Source organism: Lepus europaeus, chromosome 6 (assembly GCF_033115175.1).
Source record: "Lepus europaeus isolate LE1 chromosome 6, mLepTim1.pri, whole genome shotgun sequence".
Classification (NCBI taxonomy): Eukaryota; Metazoa; Chordata; class Mammalia; order Lagomorpha; family Leporidae; genus Lepus; species Lepus europaeus.
The window spans coordinates 101,719,903-101,742,235 of NC_084832.1; the positions used below are offsets into that span (position 1 = coordinate 101,719,903).

General features: G+C 54.0%; 1 protein-coding gene across 1 annotated transcript in view; it reads right to left on the bottom strand.

The window, feature by feature from the left end:
* Positions 1-19,114, bottom strand: part of PRMT8 (protein arginine methyltransferase 8) — a 103,019-nt gene extending 83,905 nt beyond the window's left edge. The window contains exon 1 of the mRNA XM_062195462.1: positions 19,040-19,114. Coding sequence (XP_062051446.1) covers positions 19,040-19,114 — 75 coding nt within the window. The remainder of the gene's footprint in view (positions 1-19,039) is intronic.
* Between the last annotated feature and the right edge of the window lie 3,219 nt (positions 19,115-22,333).

Genomic DNA, 22,333 nt, shown 5'->3' on the forward strand with positions numbered 1-22,333 from the left:
ATGACTGGATGGGTCAGGTGGACGGACAGACGGACAGCGCTGCAGAGGAGACGGAACCTCGGAGACTGTGGCTTCCCCTCTGGTCCCTGGTGTCAGCAAACACCGCGACTCGGGGCTTCCCTGCTGCTGGCGCTGGCCCCAGACAGGAGAGCAGACAAGTTTCCTCGAAGAAGTCCTTTCCCTCCCGTCCCTGTGACCGCGCCGGTCTGCTGCTCTCCTGCAGCCTCCCGGCGACATGCAAAGCAGGCCTGCCTTTCTGAATTCACACTTGGGCGATCCCAGTCGACAGTGACCTTGGCAAACAAGGCAGCCAGCTCTGCTGCCCAGACCTTAGGCTGGATGCGTTTTCGCTGTTTCTTCACTTGATCTTCACGCTAACTTTCTGAAGAAATTACCTAGGAGCCTCATGACATAGAGAAGGAAATCGGGGCCCAAAGTCAGTAATCAGTTCAAGGTCATACAGTTAGAAACGAAGACTCTGGATGCAAGCTTGGAGGAAAATTAAAGAGATAGAGATAGAGATAGAGATAGAGATAGAGATAGAGATAGAGATGGAGATGGAGATGGAGATGGAGATGGAGATGGAGAGATAGAGATAGAGAGAGAGAGAGAGACGGAGATGGAGATGGAGATAGATAGAGATAGATACTTAAGACTTATTTTATTCACTCACTTCACAAGCAGAGCAAAACAGAGAGAGAGAGAGAGAGAGAGAGAGAGAGAGAGAGAGATCTTCCATCCATTGGTTTACTCCCCAAACAGTCACAACACCCAGAACGGAGTCAGGCTGAACCCAGAAGCCAGGAACTCCATCCTGGTCTCCCACCTGGGTGGCAGGGGCCCAAGTACTCGAGCCATCTTCTGCTGCCATCTCAGACACATTAGGAGGCAGCCGGATCAGAAGCAGAGCAGCCAGGACTCAAACGGACGCTCTGATACACGATGCCAGCCTCCAAAGCAGCAGCTTGACCCACTGCGCCACAACAGTAGCCCCAAACCTCCCATAGTTGAATACAAGCTCGAGAGGCAGCTCCGCAGACAGGGTCCCGGCGTGTAGGCGGCCCCAGGATAAGAGTCCCCGCCTAGGACATTTGCCACTCAGATCATCACGCGTAGGCCCCATGGGATTGGGCTCTAAATTCCGCTTTGGCGTCTTGCCATTTTCCCAACTGGACACAACTACTTGGCCCTGCTCACAAATTCCAGGCCCCACCCTGGAATCCAGCCCAACAAATAACACAGCCTTGCTATATAGACTCATGACGAGATCTTGGCGAAGAGTGAGGCATGCCGAGATCTTTGGCTGCAGACAAAGGACCACGTGATGAGAAAAGTCCCGCATTTGGATCCAGGAGCTCACCAGATAGTCCAGTCCCAGCCTGGAGTCAACAAATGACTCTGTGTCCTTGAGTCAACCCTCACCCTCTCTGGCCTTGCATTTCTAAATAGAAAGAGAACAGATTGGGTCAGATACAATGGAGCCCAAGCTCCAATAAGTGGCAGGTGCAGTGAGCCAGTGGAGGGAGCCAGTGTGGGTGATGACATCCCCTTGGGTGAGCAGGGCTGATGTGGCAGGTGGAGAGTGGGTACCTCCTCCAAGTGTAGCCAGTGTCCCACGCTGCTGTCTCTCGGTCAGATTTTTAAATGCTGGCCTCTCTGAGGCCATCCAAGGGTAGATTTGGCCCATGTCCTCCCATTATTTATCACCTCTACGTTCAAAGCAAGAAAGCAAAAGCCCAGAGAAATGAGATCAGTGACACACAGGCCCAGGGAAACAGGGACACTGCTCTGACCATGTGGAGAACCTGGGCTTCCAGAGGGTCACTGCCAGAGCCAAGGTCAAGGTGTGGGCCCTCAAGGCAGCCTATTTCCCAGAGCAGGCTGGAGAGTGGAGTCGACACTGCCAGCCCAACCACAGCAGAGGCTCCGTGGGTTCAGAGCCCATGAATTCCCTGGAGGAATGTGCTGGGCTTATACTCCCATGGTACTGTGGAGGTGTTGGGTCGGGTGGCAGCTCTCAAGCCAGCTGGTGTCCAACAGTATCACCTGGAAAACAGACCATGGGCCCCACCCCGAGTCTCTGATCCAACAGGTGCAGGCAGGGCAGAACCTGCACTTCCAACAAGCTCCTGGACAATGCTGCCCTGACTGGCCAGGAACCAGGCTGGCAACCAGTGCGGGGTGGTGGCTAGGGCTCTGGACGATGACCACTTACATATGAAACCAGCCTTGTGACCTTGGGGAACCAACTGAATCTGTATTCAGCTTCCTTGTTCGTAGGGCAGGGATACTGTTGGTAAATACTCAAAGGATTGCTTATGGTTTAAATGAGATAGTCTGTGTCAAGAGCTTTGGAGAGTGCTTGGAGCCTAGGAAGGAGCAAATGACTTGGAGGATTCGTTTACAAATGGCACGTAGTGGAATGGAGTTTACAGCTGCAGTGCCTCGGGATAAGCAAAGCAGGAGCTCCACAGTGACTCCCAGGTGCAAAGAGACCGGGGAGAGAAGTTCCTGGAACCCAGAGACGGGCAGGACTCTACAGAAGAGGCGGCAAGAGTAATTTGGTTCAGGGGAAAAGCCAGTGGTCGGTGACCCCATAGGGAAGGGGTCCCTGTGAAGGAAGAACTGCTGTGACCTTGCTTTCCTTCCTCCCTTGGTGCTCCAGCTGCTGTGGTCCCACCAGCCAGCAGCCTGCGAGGGGCTGGGCAAGGGGCCCGGGAAGAGCAGACACTGCTTTCCAGAGCTCCGCAGAGCAGGGTGAAGCAGGACAGGAGTGGATGGAGGTGCAAACGGAGAACTCCATGCATCCAGTCGTCGCCTACCCCAACTTGCATAGGGTACACAGAGAAAGAGAGAGGCAGAGAGAGAGAGAGAGAGAGAGAGAGAGAGAGAGAGAGGTGTTCCATCCACTGGTTCACTCTCCATTAGCTGCAACAGCCGGAGCTGTGCTGATCAGAAGTCAGGAGCCAGGAGCTTCTTCCTGGTCTCCCACACAGGCTTTCCCAGGCCATAGCAGAGAGCTGGATCGGAAGTGGAGTAGCCAGGACACGAACCAGTGCCCATATGGGATGCTGGCACTGCAGGCAGCAGCTTTACCCACTATGCCACAGCGCCGGCCCCTAAACTGCTTTCTAAGGCTGGTGACTTTGGTGACCTTTCCTCACATCCTGGCTCTCGTCCGCAGAACCCTTGCAAGGGATAGATGACGGGAAAAGTGGCAGAGGTGCATCGGGGTCTTTCTACAAATACCCAGGTCCAGTGGCGTTTGAGAGATCGCACAAGGAGAGAGAAGACTGCACCATGATGAGAGGGAACCACGTGTTCACTCAGCACTACACAGGGAAGCGGAAAATTACAGAAGGAAACCCACAAAGGACTCTGGGAACCACGGGGTCCTGTCCCCTGTCTGCAGGAATGATGCTACTCGGCAGACCCAAAGAGCCTCGGGGGCTTCCTGGGGCTTGCCTGCCCAGTGGCTCAGTCTCAATATAAACTCCCCCACACTGAAGCCAAGAGAGCAGGAAGCGTGAAACAGAGTTTTCTGTGCGGTAGGTACATGCTCGATTTGGGTTAAATGTCAGAGCTCTACAAAGGAGGTGACTTTGTTGTGAGGGAAAGTGGAACACAGAGGGCACGCAAGCTTGTGTGACAACTTTTTTTTTTTTTTTTTTTGACAGGCAGAGTTAGACAGAGAGAAAGAGAGAGACAGTGAGAAAGGTCTTCCTTCCGTTGGTTCACCCCCCAATGGCCACTACGGCTGGCACGCTGAGCAGATCCAAAGCCAGGAGCCAGGTGCTTCCTCCTGGTCTCCCATGCGGGTGCAGGGCCCAAGCACTTGGGCCATCCTCCACGGCCTTCCCAGGCCACAACAGAGAGCTGGACTGGAAGATGAGCAACCAGGACAGACCCCAGCACCCCGACCAGGACTAGAACCTGGGGTGCCAGCGCTGCAGGCGGAGGATTAGCCTAATGAGCTATGGCGCAGGCTATGTGACAACTTCTGAGAGGATCTGGTGATACAGGAGGGGATAGTGAGCGGACAGAGCAATGTCTTGTACAAGAAACTGCCAGAAAGTCGCCTGTGGATCCAGGCACCTGCCCAGCTTCACGCTCCATCATAGTCTTGGTCCTTCCTCCTCCCCAAGGAGAAGGCTGCATAGTAAATGCAGAGCGACTAAGGACCTCCAAGTCCTCAGCCCTAGGATTTGCAGTGCTCTCGGGGCCAAAGATTAGACTCAGAAAAGATCTGTCCGTAGGAAGGAAGTTGCAGAGCCTGGACTGTAATCCCTGGATCTCATGAATCCCATCTCCACTAGGACCAAATGAGAGGGAGAATGGTCACCGCTTAAGACACAATCACCCTGCCTTAACCATATGAGCAAGTCCCCTCTGCCTAAAACCCATCCATTCACTCCTTCAACCAGCATCTACTGAGCCCTTCAGAGTCTAGGTATTGGGCTACAATGTGGAGAGTGCAAAGACCAAGAGCAGAAGCTGGGATGCCAGGTACAGTGGCCCGGACGAGAGGCTGAGGGTCTGCTCTAAGGCAGTGTGGACAGAGGAGAAGGAAGTAAGCGGTATCATGGGAGGAGAAGTGGCAGGATCTTGTTATCTGAGGCTGGGGAGGTGAGAGCAAGAGGCTTCTGGTTTATGCCTTGTTTCTGGCTAGGGTAACGGGGAGAACGGCCATGTCCCTCATAGAGATAGAGCGAGAAGCAGATGAACACACTGGGAGGACAGGTAAGAGCCAAGTTTGTCATGTGGAATGTGAAGTCCCTGCAGAACAATGAGGAAGAGAGATCCAGCCGGAAGAGAAAGTTGGAACATCCCAAGACATGGGAGAGGATGAGATCGTGCGGCAACAGAAGCATCCACACGAGAGTTACAGGGAAACAGAGATGTGGGAGAAGCAGAAGGGAGTGGAGCTTAGCAACCCAAGGAGCATAGAGCATCAAGCCAACTGCAACAACCAATGGTGTTGAGTACCATTGATGGGCCCAAGGAGAGTCACTGCAGTGAGTCAGTCACACAGGGGTCTCCATGGTTGGTGGCAAGAGCCGCATCAGAGGAGGGTAACTGCAGGAATGGCCACAGAATTATCACGCCCCCCAAACTCCGGTGTGGAACTTTGCTGGCAGCACCAACCCTGGTACCCAAGGGAATCCAATGTCTTGACTCAGGCCTATATCCCAGGAGATGAGCCAGGCCCCAGCATGATGGATATAACCGTGCAACCCTGTACACAGGAAGGCAATGAAGAAGAGCCTGAACAATGTGAAATCTTCCCTTTCTTTTTCCCTCACTCTTTTTTCATATTCAGAGCAGGTTGGATCTTTGACACTCCAGGAAGACAATGCATCCATTGCCGGGTCAAGCAGGCACAGAAAGAACGGCTTCCTGAGACTGGATTCTCTCCAACATCCAGGCTCACAAAGGCCAGAGCCACCACCAGGACAATGAGCCCTGCTTACTCTCCCCTGCACGAATCACACATAGCTACCATGAGCAGGTGTTTGGTCAAGCGGTTAATATGCCTGCATCCCACATCATGGGCCCCATACCCATCTCCAGCGCCTGGCTCCAGTTTCCTGCTAAGGCAGACCCTATGAGGCAGCAGTGATGGCTCAAGTGGTTGAATTTCTATCACGCACAAGGAAGACCAGTGCCTTTGAGGAGAAATGAGCATATGAAATTACCCCTGCCTTTTCTCTCTCAAATAAATACATTTTTAAAAATAAAGCAAGAAATCCTCCACCTTATGGTACCGGCACACCGGGTTCTAGTCCCGGTCCGGGTGCCGGATTCTGTCCCGGTTGTCCCTCTTCCAGTCCAGCTCTCTGCTGTGGCCCGGGAGTGCAGTGGAGGATGGCCCAAGTGCTTGGGCCCTGCACCTGCATGGGACACCAAGGAAAAGCACCTGGCTCCTGCCTTGGGATCAGTGTGATGTGCCGGCCACGGCAGCCATTGGAGGGTAAACCAACGGCAAAAGGAAGACCTTTCTCTCTGTCTCTCTCTCTCTCACTGTCCACTCTGCCTGTCAAAATAAATAAATAAATAAATAAAAATTTAAAAAAATAAAGCAAGAGATACTGCTCTTGGGAGCATGGAAGTCTATGCCTGGGAATGTAAGAACGGAGGAGAACGCTGAGCCAACAGGTAGAGAGCAAAGGGGAAGGCAGGGTTTCCGGAGAAAGATTCACTCTTCCCAGATAACTAATTGCCCGCAGGCCGCTCACCCCTTACACACGTGGTCCAAGTCAGGGCCCCAGCAGAGTTCAACTGCTCGGTGAGCGGAAGCTCAGCCCAACAGCACCTCCTTGATTTTCCTGAAACCTCTACTCCCTGTGCCATTTGCTGCCTCAGGGGAAAACGTCTCACCATTTTTGCCAGCATAAGTTTAGCTCCCGTGGGCTTTGGGAAAGGAAGCCAGGCGAGGGGTGGCAAGAAGCTCATCTCCAGTGCCACTGACAGCTCAGTGAGGGGAGATAGGCATCCAGTCGCACCGGAAACACTCGCGATGTCAAGTTCGTAACCGCAAAGTTTGAGATTTGCACACACAGCACCTCCCACATTTTGAAACTGTCCCTGCGTCCATTGTCTCCATGTACATAGGGGCAATGTCAGACCGTGAGATAGATGGAGGTCATCACGCTCACTTCCCAGATGGGGCCTAAGGCAGCAGAGGTCAGGATCGCGGATTCCGGCTCTCGGTTTCTACTTCTGCTATGTTACCTGGTATCAGGGGAGGGTCTGAGGAACTGGAAAGAATGGCCAAGGAAAGTGGAAGCAGCTCTTCCTTGGGGCCCAGGACAGGTCCCCACTGCCTTGTCTGTATCATGTGGGATGGACTCAAAGAGCCCTAAGACTCTGGATCTCTGATGCTGAAGCAATACTGCAAGACACAGGGGAGCTGGGGTGCAGGCTCGGCAGAGCTCTGGATGAGCCTCCAGGAAAAGTCCCCAGGGCTGGCACTGGGGACAAAGCCCCAGGGTCCTGCAGGCCTGGCAGCCCAAGCTATTGGTCTGAGTATCTGTACATCCTGGGGTAGGGAGCTCCTTATTTTTAATCTTATTGACAGTAGAGCAAACAGCAGTGCCTAACTCAGAGCAAGCATAGATGAAGAGGGCTTGGGCCACGTGGAGAGCCAGGATCACCCCACTCTGCAGCGCAGGAGCTGGGGCCCTGAGTACGGAGTTGATTGGTGACTTTAGTTACTTGATAACAAGCAAGATGAGAAGGCAGGAAGAGGGCTGCGTTGGAAAGAAACCATAAGGATTCCAAAGGGGATGCTGCTGAGTCTGCAGTACCTACGAACATCTCGGTGGAGCGTCCTCTGGTCAGAAAGACAGGCAGAGCCAAGCTCAAAAGACAATCTGGGTTGCTGCTCTGTGTCTGAGAATCTTCTCCACTTAAACCCAGGATGAAGCCCAGAGCACGCACAAGGTCCCCCAGAGACAGGATGCGTAGTAAGAGAAGAAGGTGACCCAGTACCCAGCGCTGAGCAAGACCCTGGCTTCCAAGCTACACAGTAAGGGATTCATATCACGGGTGGGCATCTGGCATAGTGGTTAGGATGCCACTAGGGGTGCCTGCATCCCATATCAGAGTGTCTGGGTTCAAGTCCTTGCTTGGCGTTGGATTCCAGCTTCCTGCTAACGTACACCCTGGGAGACAGCAGTGACAGCTGAAGTAGTTGGTTCCCTGCTAGCCACATGGGAGACCTGCATTGAGTTCCTAGCTCCTGGCTTTGACCTGGTCCAACCCCAGCTGTTGTGGGCATTTGGGGTATGAGCCAATGGATGGTTGAAGCAATGCATGTTAACAGAGAACTTTCCTTAATTAGGACTCGGTCTGCATTTCCAGCAGTCTATACACACCTGTGGAATTCTCTGCTTGAGCCTCCTTGGAGAACTGCAGTCATAACTGCTTGTCAGAGAAAGATGAAATCCTTGTATTTAGAGGGACTGTGGGAATTACAGCCCTTCATTTTCTGGGCTGCCCAGCCTTGAAAGGCTACCACCTTACTTCACTCCAGAAGAGATTATCTTTCACATACAATAGAGCCACAAAGGGGGCCCTAATTGGCAAATTTGCTAATAGCCCTTCCCTGTATGGCAGCATTAGCCCAATTTGCTCATGGCTGTATCACTCTCAGGCCACACACACACACACACACACACACAAATGGTGGATAGAACAAGGGATTTGTGGCCAAGGGGACTGGGAGTTTAACTAGGTAATTAGACATTGCATTTGTCGTGTGAACCTGCCACATGTCCCCACCTTGCTCTTGCTCTGGCTCTCCTCCCCAGTGCCTCAGCAGGAATGTTGCAAGAGGAAGCTCCCCTCCCTCCACCTAGCAGCCAACAGGCAGGGATGGAGCTCTCTTCCCAGGAGCAAGGCTTGGGGGTGGCATGGGAAACCTCCATCGGGAAGTCTGCCCACTGGTGACTGGCACTCTCTGGCCCCCGTAGCTCTCACACTGGCAAGGACTCGGTGTGGCCTCACTTTCATGTTACACATGTGGCCAAACACTCTCAGAGCTGAGTGTGAGCTGGGAGGCGGGGAGCCAGCCCGAGGGTCACAGAGGATCTCTGCTCCTCCTGCGGCACATTGCGTGGGGAGCAGTAGATCCCTAAGCAGGAGCACCAGACAGCACTGCCCTAGGCTGTCTCCCTGGTCCTGCTGGCTCACTTGAGCGTGACCGGTCTCCCCTCAACAGCTTGGCTCTCGCCTCTACCAGCGCTGACTCCATCCTGTCGCTAATAAGGTCTTTTATTTCTGCTTCCTCTCTGGGACATCACCAGGTAAACCCAGATTACTAATAATAGCCACTCCTTCCCAGGCATTGGCTAGTGCCAGACACATGCCTGGTGTGCAATAACTCATGTAATCGTCACAATAACCCCATCCGATAAAGCGCCGTCACTCACGTCCTTGTGAAACCCAGCCACAGGTAACCAAAGTGCTGCCGAAAATCAAGCTAACACCTAAAAACAGCTGAGGTCAGACCCAGCGCCTGCCCTCCTAGGTGCCACGCAAAACTACCTTGAGCCAAGAAATCAACAGCCTACAGAGCTGAATTGTTGGGAAGAGGCCAAGAGATTCATTGACACCCCCGCCCCCTGCCCGGAGAATAACCCTTCTAATGAGCTATTAACAGGCCCACATCTACCACAAAAATCGTTCCTCTGGGAACTATGCAGAAATCCCCCCCAGAAAGGGAATCTTCCCTTGGATCCTCTCACAGGTCCAATCAATTATAGGTCCCTTTTCCACGTGTGGAAATTAACCAGTTTCTTCCCAAATCTCCAGGTGGGTGGGAGCTGGTGTGGGGAAAAGGTTAAGGAGAGCTGGAGGTAGGAGATGAGGATGAAAGAGAGGAGGGAAAGCCCTTCTAATGGCAGCGCGCACTCCAACTCCATTGGCAATCCAACTGCTGGGAACCTGCTCCGCACTCTCGGCCAGGGTAATCACCCGTTGTCAGGTTCAGTGCTTGCAGCTGCAAAATGGAACTGGTAAGAGCTGCTCTGTAGTCGGATGATGAGAGTTAACAGTAAAATGCGTTCTCAAGGATTTATTTCACTTTAGTGTATTAAACGGAGGATATTCTCACATCCCATAAGTTTTAGCTATGCCGAAGTGCCCAACTCCATTACTTGTTTTTTTAGGTGCGTCCTTAATTAATGATAAAACTCGTTCTCAAGGACTTACTTTCTTTTAATGTATTAAGTGAAAGATATGCTTATGCTTCATGATTTATAGTTATGTCTAAGTGTTCACAAATGATGCTTCTTTAAAGTTAATTGTTTCCAAAAAAAAAAAAAAAGAAGTGAAATTAACCTCAAGATGCAATGACTTTGAACAGCCCTTGTCTCTACTCTTGAAGAACAGGTGCGCGCGTGTGTGTGTGTGTGTGCAAATTGTTGAACTCCTTACTTAGTATAGAGTTGGTCTTCTGTGTATAAAGTTATGTGAAAATGGATCTTAGTGAAGAATGGGACTGGGAATGGGAGAGGGAGGAGGAGGAGGGGTGGTAGTGTGGGTGGGAGGGCGGGTATGGTGGGAAGAATCACTGTATTCCTAAAGTTGTACTTAGGAAATGCAGGAAGCTTGTATTGCTTAAATAAAATGGTTTTTTTTCTTTTTGTGGGGCGGGGGGGGGGGGAGCTGCTCTGTGTTGCTATGTGAATTAAATAAGGCAATTCTTACAAAAGGGCTTTGCATTGTGCCCAAAGCATAGTACAGATAGAGATAGCTCTTGTTGTTCTCAGTGTTGCTGCTGCTCAAGGGAAAGGCTGTATGACAGCCCCTGGGGAGCCAGCAGGAAGAGAGCCAAGGAAAGAGATTAAGGGAGAAAAGTCCACAGGAATGGGCTTGGCAACTCCCCTGGGGTCTACTGTTGTGTGTGTTCATCACTCATCAGCCATCTTCTACCCATGCCTATTACACGTCAAGCATGGGCTGGGGGATGCTGGAAACTACATCGTGTCCCCTCCACACCCCCTCCCCACAAAGGATGCCTGGAAGTCTTAACCCCTCATGCCTATGAATGAGACCTCATTTGGAAACAAGGTCATTGCAATCAAGTTAAGATAAGGCCAAACTGGATTAGGCTAACTTTTACTACTCCTGCCTTTATAAGACACGGGGAAGAAATAGATGGGATTATATGAGCGGTTTCCTTATTAGAAGTAAAGAAGAAAAACACACATGGGAGAATGCCACTTGATGATGGAGATGGAGCAGAGATTGGAATGACAGGTCTACATGGCAAGGAGTACTCAGGATAACTGGCAACCCCCAGGAGCGGGGAGAAAGGCAAGAACAGATTGTCCTGTAGAACCTCCAGAAGGAACCAGCCCTAAAAACACCTGGATTTCAGATTTCTGTTTTCCAGAACTGTGAAGGAATAAATTTCTGTTGTTGTAAGCCACTCTGTTCATGGTACTTTGTCACAGCAATCTCAGGAAGCTGGCATAGGTGATCAAACTGTCAAGACAAATTTAAAGTTTGGAGTTCATATCCTGAAGCCTTGCATTCATTTCATCCCAGTAAAGCAGCTGGAGGAGCGTCCAGGCTTAAAATCGATAGCCATGGGTCGGATTCCAAAGAGGAGGACTTGCTTAGACAAGGGGATTTTTTTCCACCAACAAGGACTCCAGTCACAGGGATGTCCTAGATGAGTAGGGCGAGTGGGGTGATGATTGTCCTTGCGCAAGTCATGCCACGTCTCACCAGGACTCTGTCGCAGGGTGTAGCAGGGAGGGCTGTGGACATGACCCTGACAAGACAGGGGCTGAAGCCAGAACAGTAGGCCAGGAAAGTGGCAAGGCTGCTGAGCCTTCCTGAGGTGTCTTCCAAACCACCATTCCACATCCCTTCCCTTAGCCTCTCTACCCTTCTGCTTCAAATGTGGACACTTCAAAACGTTCACAGAAAATGGAATAAAGGATAAGATATTTTGATGCAAAATCTTTTTGAAATCCATGCATGGTTTTCTCGTCACACATTTACCATGAACTTCTGAAGATCCCTTGTATGCAGAAGTTTTACGGCGTTTTTGCACCAAACTAAACTTATCTTCTGATTCCATTTTTCACAAACTGCCTGAAATACCCTCATATTTTGAATTTCCATTCTGGTCTTTCTCACGCCTTCACCGCCTGGTGGGCTGGAAAAGGCCTGGGTCTTCATGGCTGGAAAACCAGGGTGGGTGTCTCAGCTGTATCCAGTAACACCAACTATATTCACTTCATTTCCTTGGTTTGTCCAATGGGAATAACATGTAACCCCCAGTGTTACACATGATGGGATAAATACATAAAGTGAGTGTTGTCAGTGCAGTTTGAGAAAGAGACAGCTCCCCCCAGGCACAATTCCCAGATCTTATGTAGAGAAGTACTGGTTGTGACCAGTAGAGATCAGGATATACCAGAACATCAGCACAGAGCAACACAAATAACGAATCAGAGGTGATATTTAAGGGAGGTGTAAACACACTGGCCCAGGAACAAACCAGGTGTGTGTACCAGCCCCGAGGAGCTCTGTGATAAGTGATAAGTGTCCCTATCGCTTTGTTTAAATGGCTTGAATTTCTCTCCAGCTCTAAGATTCTAGGACTTTGTGAAAATGCACACATCAAGCTGTTGGCACTTATAAAATTAGATTTTAAAAAGATATCTTTACTTATGGGTCACCTATTACAAATCTAGAAAAAGCTGTTATGCTGGAGACAAGTGGAGGAAGTACAGACACGGGATGTGAGAAGGACCCAACAGGCAGGATAATACAGGAGGGACAAACTTCCAGTGCGCCTGTCGCAGCTCCTCCTGTTAGCAGGCTAACGCCGGGATGCCAGAGAAAGATTCATATTGTGCAAAAACTAATAACGACAGTGGGACTGCCTAGTACAGCCCCAAATGGAAAGGTAACTTCCAGTTTTCACCTCTCTCTTTTTAAAGATTTATTTGTTAATTTTAAAGGCTGAATCAGAGAAGGAGAGAGAGAGAGAGAGAGAGAGAGAGAGAGAGAGAGAGAGAGAGAGAAGTAGTCTTTCATCTGTTGGTTCACTGTCCCAAGTGGCCACAACAGCCAAGAACCAGGAACTCCACTCTGGTCTCCCCTGGAGGTAGCCAGGATTCAAGTACTTGGGTCATCATCCACTGCCCTCCCAGGTGCATCAGTAGGAGCTGGACCAGAAGCGGAGCAGCCAGGATTCAAGCCAGCATTCTACCATGGGATGCCAGTAGTGCAAGTAGCAGTTTAATCTGCTGCACCACATCAGCCCACATTTTTCTTTCTAAAAAAGGTTTTTAGTTATCTATTTGGGGCACAGACAGACAGAGTTCCTATCCTCTGCTGGTTTACCACCACCCACTCCACCATCACCAAATGCCCACAATGACTGGGGCTGGGGCTGGGTCAGGCTGAAACTGGGTGCCAGGAACTCAATCCAGGTCTCCCATGTGTGTGGCAGAAACTTAACTACTTGGGCCATCACTGCTGCCTCCCAACACCTGCATTAGCAGGAAGCAGGAGCCAGGCCCTCAGCTATGAGACACCAGGTGGCAAACAACCACCCCTCCTCTCCTTTTTGGCATAGGATAAACTAAGATGATTCCGATTGCCACAGAAAAGATTAAGTTCAGACTTAGAGAGAGCTTCTTGGCTAGCGAGATGCTCAAGGAGTTTGGGGAAATCACCGTCTCTGAAGCTTTCTAACGGGTAGGCCAAGTGGCTAGCTACAAGTCTAGGGTGGCGTGTGTCCAGAGACAGAGGCATGCACAGAATGACCTTTTGCAGGTCCCTTCTTGCCTAGGCTCGCTCTACCCTTGGACCAAGTCAGTGGACGGCCGTGCAACCTGCCAGTTTTTCACACACACACACAACAGCTGCTTGCAGTTGCCGTGACACTTCCTGGCGCTGTCACGCCACCCATTTTGTTTTCCCAGTTGGCATGGTAGATTTCAAGGTATAAGTAGTGTTTTTACAGAATTGTGCAATTCCACACTGGTATGTGATAATTGCTTCATGCTGCAGTTAGCAAAGGGGTGAAATGAAACCTACCCCTGAGTGAAGACCAGAATGTCGTGGTCCATCCTCTTGGACAGCCAAAAGCCAATTTAGGACATTTAGAACTCGCACAAGCCAAACTTGCCAGAAAAAAAAAAGGAAAAGCAAAATGTGGGCATCTTAATTTACCTGAAGACTGGACTCAGAGTTTGCTGAGGGAGGAAGAATTGGACTATGGGTTTCTGGGTCAACATTTGGAGAAATGAAATGGGAGGGTTCTGCACACGTTGGGCAAGGCCCTGAGTGAGTGCTTTACCAGGCCCAAGGCAATGTGCCAAGCCTTTGTATGGACTGATCTAGTTCAGGGTCACAACAACCTTTGCAACTCGGTCAATGTCACAATGCACCTACCAAGCCCAGAGCCAGATTCAAAACCAGGCCATCTGGCTCCAGAGCCTGTATGAGACACGAGGACCAAGGATGCAGGCCTTCCTCAGAGAGGTGGACCTGGGCCCTGCCTACCCCTCTGAGGTCCCCTGCCCTTCGTGTAACGGGACTATGCTGAAAGTAACATCCATTAGCCAAAACCACCAAGATACTGCATTCCACAAGTCTGCTTCCTCTGCCCCAGGACTCAAACTGCATTAATCAGGTGCCCCTAACCCCACTGCCCTATTGTAGCATTTCCCCCAATCCATAATTCTTCTCCCTCTCTCTCTCTCTCTCTCTCTCTCTCTCTCTCTCTAACAGGCAGGTCAACAGAACATTCCAGAAACAGTTTCCAAAATGACTCTTTGGGAAAACTGATTTCTCGCCTCCTGAGGGCACTCCTTTGAGGTGATAAAACCCTAATCAGGGAGTCATCACCATAAATAATGCACCAGGCTTTCACAGAATCAACTGGCAAAAAGGCACAGCCAGGGAGCCATCACCACCACCCCCCCACAAGGCTCCTAAGTGGGCACTGTGATTAACCCACTGATCTGCTATTCAGTTGAACACCCTGTAGTAGGAATCCGTGGTCCCCGGATGTTGAATATTGAATACTGCGGCAAATAACCAAGATGTGCCTGTGCTTTGGGTGGCCACAGCACCTCCGTTCTCAGAAGCACCACACATTTTGCGTGTTAACAGCCCACAATAGCACAGGTACAGCACAAGAGTGGGAGACAGGCACCCCGATCCTCAGAAAGTCCCGAGTGGCTAAAACCCAGGATACTGAAGACTATGTTCAGAATCACATGCATCAATTCAGTCAACAGTTATTATTTACTGTGTGTCGGATGCAGTGTAACAACAGGGTATACTTAAATTAAAAAAAAAAAAAAGTTCATCACCAGCTGGAGAAACAAAGAGCCAATTATCTCACAACAGGGAAAGTCAGGCTTCAGGAATGAGTAAGAAGGAGCGATCACTCTCCCTGGAGAGAGAAGGTAAAAGGCAGATCTGGGAAGGCTGCCCAGAGGAGGTGACATTTCTTTCCCTGGGTCTTATGGGTGGGGGAAGCTCTTTTCCTGAAACACTGAGAGGAAAAGAGCAGCAAGGTGGGAGGAGGGAGGCGCGTGCAGAAATGCCTGCAGGTGGGAAGCCAGAGTCTTAGAGAATCACACAGGGTAGCTGCCAAGGGCCTTATGCCACGGCAATTGGGCTTTATCCTGCATCTTGTGGGCAGTGGGGCAACATCGCAAGTTTTTAAAAGAGATGTCTGGTCAGCAGCTGGTTCATGTTTCCAAAAGCCAAGCCAAGCAAGTAGCGATGGCGAGGCTGGATGTGAGAAGAGAACCCTGGAACAGGGGCTGGAGCTTCAGCCAGGGCCGAGGGGAAGACCCAAAACCGGAAGCCTTGGGGCCCTGAAGAGGAGGGTGGGGCTGGGGGCATTACAGACCTTGCAGAAGGCTTTTCTGGATGCCTGGTGCTTTGAATTGGGGAGGATATGGCTCTGGCCTCACGCAGTTGAACCCCCCAAGGTCAGTTATTGACAGCACTGGGAGGATCCAATTGTGGTGTCTAGGAGGTGGGTCTAGGCTTAGGTCATTGGGGGCGTGTCCTCAGAAGGCTAGCTCTTGGGAGAGGGTTGCCTTGCAAAGCCAAGCTCCACCTAGCTCCTCTCTCTCTGTTTCCTACACACACACACACGCACACACACACACACACTCCACCACGGCCACCATTCAGCCTCACCATACACCCAGCCAGCAGGGCCGTGGACCTCCAAAACTGTGAGCCGAAGCAAAACTCCTTCCTGTGTGACTAGCTTCTTTGCGGTGTTTGTGACAATGCTGAAAAGCTGACCAACACCTCTGGGAGCAGGGGAGGTGGCGGACCTGGGCTGGCGATGGCCTTCCGGGAAGCAGTGGAGCGCACCTGAGGGAGTCAGAGAGAGTGTAGGCAGAGCGAACACTGCGTCCTGTTCACCGTGTGCCAGGGGCTGGCCTGGCGTCTCCGGACATCCCACGCTGACCCTGAACCATAGAGAGAATGGACCTGAGGTGGGCACCAGGGCCACCCAGTGCCAACCACACCCACCAGTCGTGTGCCCTGGAGGCCTGTGTGTCCTAGCTGCTCCTCTGGGGAGGGAGGCTGTCATCACAACGTAAGTAGCTTCTACTCCTCACTTTCTCCTACCTGCCAATGGCTGGTGTATCTGCACCCCCCACCACCACCTCCTGAAAGAACACCTTCCCTGCCCTCTCGTGGCCTCTCTCCTTCCAAAGGATCCCTCCCCTCCCACTCCTCATCTACTCCCATTCACCTGTGGGAGAAGTAGCAAGCGTTGGACAAAGACCAATGAATCACAAGTGGGGGCAGTGTGCGTAACATACCCAACCCAGCTGGCGACTTGCAGAAATCGCCAGAGCCCACTCGGCCTCTCCATGTCCTCCACTATGAAATGGGGATGAGAAACCAATACCGGCCTTCCCTTTTCTCACAGGGCTACTGGGAGGAGGAAATGAGATTAAGAGCTTGCAAAGAAAACAAAAACAGCAACAAAAGGCCAGAAGAGGTGCTAAGGGGCTGTCCACCCTATCAGGACACCTATGGCTCCTGGGTAGCTATTCCTGGTGCCCAGTGCTGGATCCACACGGGGTGAATTAAGAACAAGGGTCCCACACAATACAGCGGTGCCCTGGCCTCCTCTCTCTCACCATAAGGGCAGGCAAGCCCACAGCACCCCACTTTTGGAAGTACCGCTCCAGTCCTGGCTTATTCCAAAAACAGCCAGTTCCTGGAGGAAAAACCAGGAGAGAAAGTCACGCTGCCTGGATACCTCCGCCCCGCACGTCTCGGTTCCCCTCTTTTTCCCAGGAGGTTGCTAGGAACTGAACCCCGCACCCACCCCGACTCACTCCCCTCCCAGGAGTCCCAGATGGGTCTGTTTCTCGCCGCACCCCCCCCCTCCGTACCCTCCCCCCGCCCCGTCTCCCGCACGCGGAGTGATTTTTTTTTTCTCGGCGGCCTCCACTGCTGTTTTCATTGATGCCTTGAGCAAAGCTGGCAAGTGCGACTGCTGAGAAGCGGGAGCGCGGAGCGACGGGGGAAGCAAGTAAAAATAGCCTGGCGCGCGTAGCTCTGCCTGCTCCGGTCGCCTCTAACCCTCGCCGAGGTGCGGAGCGCAGCCGCCGCCGCTGCTGCGGAACCTGGCACGGGTCTGCACCCAAACCCATCGCACGGCGGGCTGACCGAGCTTAGGCACTCGCCAAAACTTTCGTTAGACAATCAGTCACGCGTGGCGTGGGGTGCGGTGAAGAGGCGGGGGGGGGAGGGTAGCGCCTTCTGGCTCTCAGCGCTCCAGCCACCTGGCTGCAGGGAGTGCTACGTGCCGCCTCGCTCCACGCTTCGCAGACACGCGGCCTTGAGCCTCTGAGCTATTTTTAGAAAGTTCCCGGGCAAGTGGTCAAGGGGGGGGGGGTAGGGTAAGGGGGCGGGGCCTGCAAGACTGGCTCTGCTCCGAGAAAAGGCGCCTTGCACCCGCTACACACCGTGCTGGGTGTTTGCTATCTCGTGGGGGTGGGGAAGCGTCCGGGAGACCGCGAGCACCGTGGCTTCGCCCTAACCACAGGGGAGGCGTTAGCCACTGGATGCCCCCACGCTTCTAAGCCCCAGGCGTGTTTGGCAAGTGACAGTTGCTAGATGCATGCTGCTTGTGGCCGCTCAGAAAATGGGGGATTGTTAAGGCTTTTCTGCTTACGATGTGGGGTAGGGGTTAGCTGCAGAGTTAAGAGCTGGAAGAAAGAAGACCGGGCAGGGTCTCTGCACCTTTTTGCATTCCGGCGAGACAGAAGGGACGATCCCCGCGCCACACCCCCATCCCCGCCCCCACGCTGCATATGGGTAACCATATGTGAGATGTGCGGCAGCCCCGCCAGACACCTAGCTATTAATAGAGCCCCGAGGTTTACTCAGTGTCTTTTTCCTGCCACCGAGTCAGGGGTGGTGGGCACACACATAGCCCACCCCCCCCCCCCCGCCTGAGCGCACCGTTTCTCCGGGAAGGTAAGGGGGCTGCCCACGCGGATCCCCTTCGTGACTACAGGTGCCCAGAGCCCACGGAAGAGTCTTTTTTTTTTTTTTTTGTAATGACAACGGGTCAGAGCGAGGCCAGGGGACACTCCGGGCAGACGCAATGCCCAGCAGGGCTCTCTGCGGCCCAGGGCTGACTCGAGAGCAGAGGCAGGGTAGCTACTGGGCGGTCGAAGGCGGGGGGCCCAGAGAACACTCAGCGGAGCCAGAGCGACCCTGGCCAAGGATGCGGCGGGACAAGACGGCTGCGGACCCACCGCTCGCTGCAGCCAGCGGCGCGCAGCCCCCACCGCCCGCTCAGGCTCCGCTGCGGCAGGAGCGGGCGCTGTCCCTGGTGCTGACGGTGGCCGAGGCCGGCGCGCCCTCCCCGGGAGGAGCAACCCCGAGGCGGCTCCGACAGGCTGGGATAGCAGACCTCTCTCCGGTCCTCTCCGGGGCTGGAGGGGTCTGGGGAAGGTGGCCAAATCCTAGCAGCGCCCCGGCCCCCGCAGCCCGGAGCTCTCCGCGGTGCTGCAGGGACCGAGAGCTCGGGTGATGACAGGAGCTTGAAGGGTCGAGCTCCAGGCAGTGGCAGGAGATGGTCAGGGCGCCCGGGGGGCAGCGTCCCTGGCCCCGGGGTCACCCGCCCTAGCTCTACGCGAAGCCGGGACCCAGGAGCCCTAGCGGAGCCCAGAGGAGAGGGCAGGGGAAGGCGGCTGCCCTGGGTTTGGAACTTGGGGGAAGGGGACAGGAGCAGCGGTGGCAGGAGGGGGTGACGGGGTGAGAGCGACTCTTTTGCATTTTCAAGAGGGAGGGGACCTGAGACATGCACTGCCCCCCCAACACAGACAACACACACACACACACACACAGAACGGCCGGCAGCGGCAAGCGGGGTGCAGCCGGGAAAGTTTGGCACCAGGTGCAGCGCGGCGGCGGCGGCGGCGGCAGCGCGGGGTGCGGGTGGGCGGCGGGGTCCGGGTGGGCGGCGGGGTCGCCTAGGCCCGCGCTCGCGCCCGCTTACCTCGGGGTTCTCGGCGGCGTTCTCCGCCATCTTCCTCCTTAGGAGCAGACAACGGGAGGAGTGTTTCATGCCCATAAGAGCCGGCCAGGGTTTGGTGATACAGAGATAGCAGAGAAAGGGAGAGAGCTGGTGTCGCTTTAAAAGAGAGAGCCTGGGGGTGGGGGGCCGAGAGGGCGAGCGAGCGAGGAGGGAGACGACCCCGCCGAGCCCCGGTGCGGGCGCCGGCAGCTCCGATCCGCCGCGGGCGAGGCCGTCCTGCAGGCTCCACTTTATTTCCCTCCCTTCTCATCTGCTTCGGATTCCTTCGCACAGTTTCCAGTACTTCTCGCGCACCGCGACCCCCTCCCCGCCCCTCTCCACCCGCGCTGCGGGCCGGGCAGGCGGGAGGCAGCCCCGAGGGCTGCGCGGCGGCGGCGGCGGCGGCGCCTCCTCTCCCGGCTGTTCGCGAAGTCCGGCCGGCCCGAGGCGGCGGCCAACTCGTGTCAACTTCTGCCGAGGCGCGGGGCGAAGCAACACGCTGCCTGCGCGTCCTTCCCGGGGGCTGCGCCGGGTGAGTGGGGGCGGGCTGGGAGGTTGGGTGGAGCGGGCGGCGGCCGGGCGCAGACCGAAGGCCCCCGGCGCCCCCGGGCCCGCCCCGCCCCCGGCTCCGGGGGGCTCTTGGCCGCCTCCACTGCCCGCGCTGCGCACAAGTTGCGCGGGGGCCAGGGCTGCGCGGCCGCGGCTCGGAGGGAGTAGGGCAGGGCTCCCGCAGGCTCCCGGACCGCGGCGAGTCCTCCCTCCCAGGGCCGGCGCTGGCCGAGCCCCGGCCGCGGTCACTTCGCCCCCGCCCCGCCCCGCCTCCAGCCCTCGCTCGTCTCCGCCTGTTCCTGGACGGATTACCGATCGGGAAACCAGGGCTGCCGGAGGTGGGGGTGGGGGAGGGGGACCTGGTGGGGGAGGGTCCTGAACGCCCTCGACTCCGGGACTGAGAGGGGCTGTCCTCTCTGTTTCCTACCACTCTCCCAGTGCGCGGCGCCTGGGGCTCCCAGCCCCTCGGAGGCTCAGGGGGTGCGGTGAAGGTGGAAGCCAGAAGTGGCTTGGGAGGTGGGGAGGGTGGGGTGAGGGAAAGTCCATGGGCCTGCGGTCTGGCTCCCCCTACCCCAGTCTTCGCTGGCAGCCCCCTGCCCACGCGTCACTCTTCTTCCTCCTCACCCTTCCCCCACCATCACCAGATTTTGAAGTCTCTTTTATGGGAGAGAGGGAGGATGTCACGTACCCATTAGGATTCTCTTGATCCCTTTTTAAGGGAGTTTGGGCGGCAGCAGGGGGTGTGAATTTTTATACAATGCATTCCTGCCTTCACTTTGAGAGCTCGGTTTTCTGTGTCTTACCGGCCATCTGTCAGCCAGTGGGAGACAGGACAAAGGGGGAGGGGCCGCTCTGCCTCTTCCGCTGCCACAGGACACTGGGGCTGAGTCCTCCGAAGACAGCTGCCCTGCCAGGCGCTCAGCCCACGGGTCAAGGGCAGGGGTCCAGAGGGTGCTCGCTGAGCATCCTGGCTCTGTCCGCCTCATCTCTGGCTTCGTTTGGGGAGATGGGTCCCCAGTGCCCTATTTGCTTGTATCATCACCTTTGACAGGCAGGAAGTGTGAGCCTGGCTGTCCTCAACTGACCCCAGAGTCCATTCAAGAAAAGGGCCAGGCTCGTGCTTGGCACCAGAGATGCCTCCACTGCCTGCCTGGTCCTGGGGAAAGAGAACAGGGTGCAGTGAGTGGAGCTGAGGAGTGAGACTGAGAGACCAGAGAGGGTGAGGAGGGGGGAAAGAAAATGCAGCAGGAGATTGGAGTTAACAGACTCTGTGTGTGTGTGTGTGTGTGTGTAGGGGATGGAGTACATTTCAAAGAATGACCTTAATCTCTTTACCCTTTGCATCTCAGACCACAGCCCTGGATTAGGGTAGGGGTGAGTGAGCCGAGTCCTAGCCAGGACATGGCCCTTCTCCTCATTCCTACCTGCCCCTTTGGAGCAGAATGTGGAGAGGGGATAAATGAGAATCTCCAGCCCCCTTTCTCCCCAGGCATCTTAGAGACAAAAGGTTCTGAGACATCTGACTCCTGCTAAAACAGCCTCAGTACTTCGTACATCCAAGAGGAACAGCAAAGAACGAATCCCCGAGGCTCGCTGGCCCAATCCTCTCCTTTTTTTACAGATACGTCCTGAGGTCGGAGAGAGGGGAGGGCCCTTGCCCTACCACCTGCAGCAAGTCCCAGCAGCCCCCAGTCCCACTCCCCGGCTCCCTACTTCCAGGGCTCCACTCTGCCTCCACCCCACGCTGCTCCTGCTGCTGCGTGTGCACCCATTCTGTGACTAACCAGGGAGGATGGGAGCTGAAGCAAGCTCCCACCGAAATAGGCTTCTGCCTGTGCGTGATTATGTTGCTAGGAGAGCCTCAGTGGGCGTGTTTCCTCCATTCTCTGTTGAAATCTTTTGCTTGGCTTGGCTTCTCCCCAAGCACAGACGCAGCTCCCCTTGGAATGAGAAGCGGGGAGGCTGTGATGGAGAGCTGTGTTTTCAGGACAAGATTCTCCCTTCCAACCCTTCCAACCTACAGGGCCCCTGGGGCTGTGGGTGAGGAACCCAGGCCACCAGCATGGTTCCGTGATGGCTGGACGGAGGTGTCTGTGTCTCCCACGTGTCTCCAGCCCCGTGTTGAGCTCCTTTGGTGCAGAGAGCTGCTGTCTCTGCTGTGCAATCAGCTAATTTAAGATTCACAAGCAAAACGACTGGTTCTTTAATAGACTACATTTGGGTGATTTGGTGTAGCAACAGACTACCTGAACACCCATCTCCTATGGTTGTGAAAATCCATCACACATGACAAATGCCTAGCACACAGCATTATTTTCTCACCATCACCACCACTCATGTAAATTTGATCTTCCTCCATCTCTTTTGCATGACTGTATCAGCATAGTTCTTTACCAGGTTAAACAGTTGATCTGGTAAGAGAATCCACTGGGCATTTCTTATATGCCTGCTTCATTCATGGGTACTGTTTCTTTTTTTTTTTTTAAGATTTATTTTTTATTTATTTGAAAGGCAGACCCAGAGAGAGAGAGAGAGAGAGAGAGAGAGAGAGAGATCTTCTACCTACTGGTTCACTCCCCAAATATCCACAACCACCAGGGCTGGGCCAAGCCAAAGCCAGGGACCTGGAGCTTCTTGTGGGACTTGCATGTGAATGAATGGGTGCATTAGCAGGGAGCTGGATTGAAGTGGAGCAGCGGGTCTCCAACTGGCACCCATACGGGATGC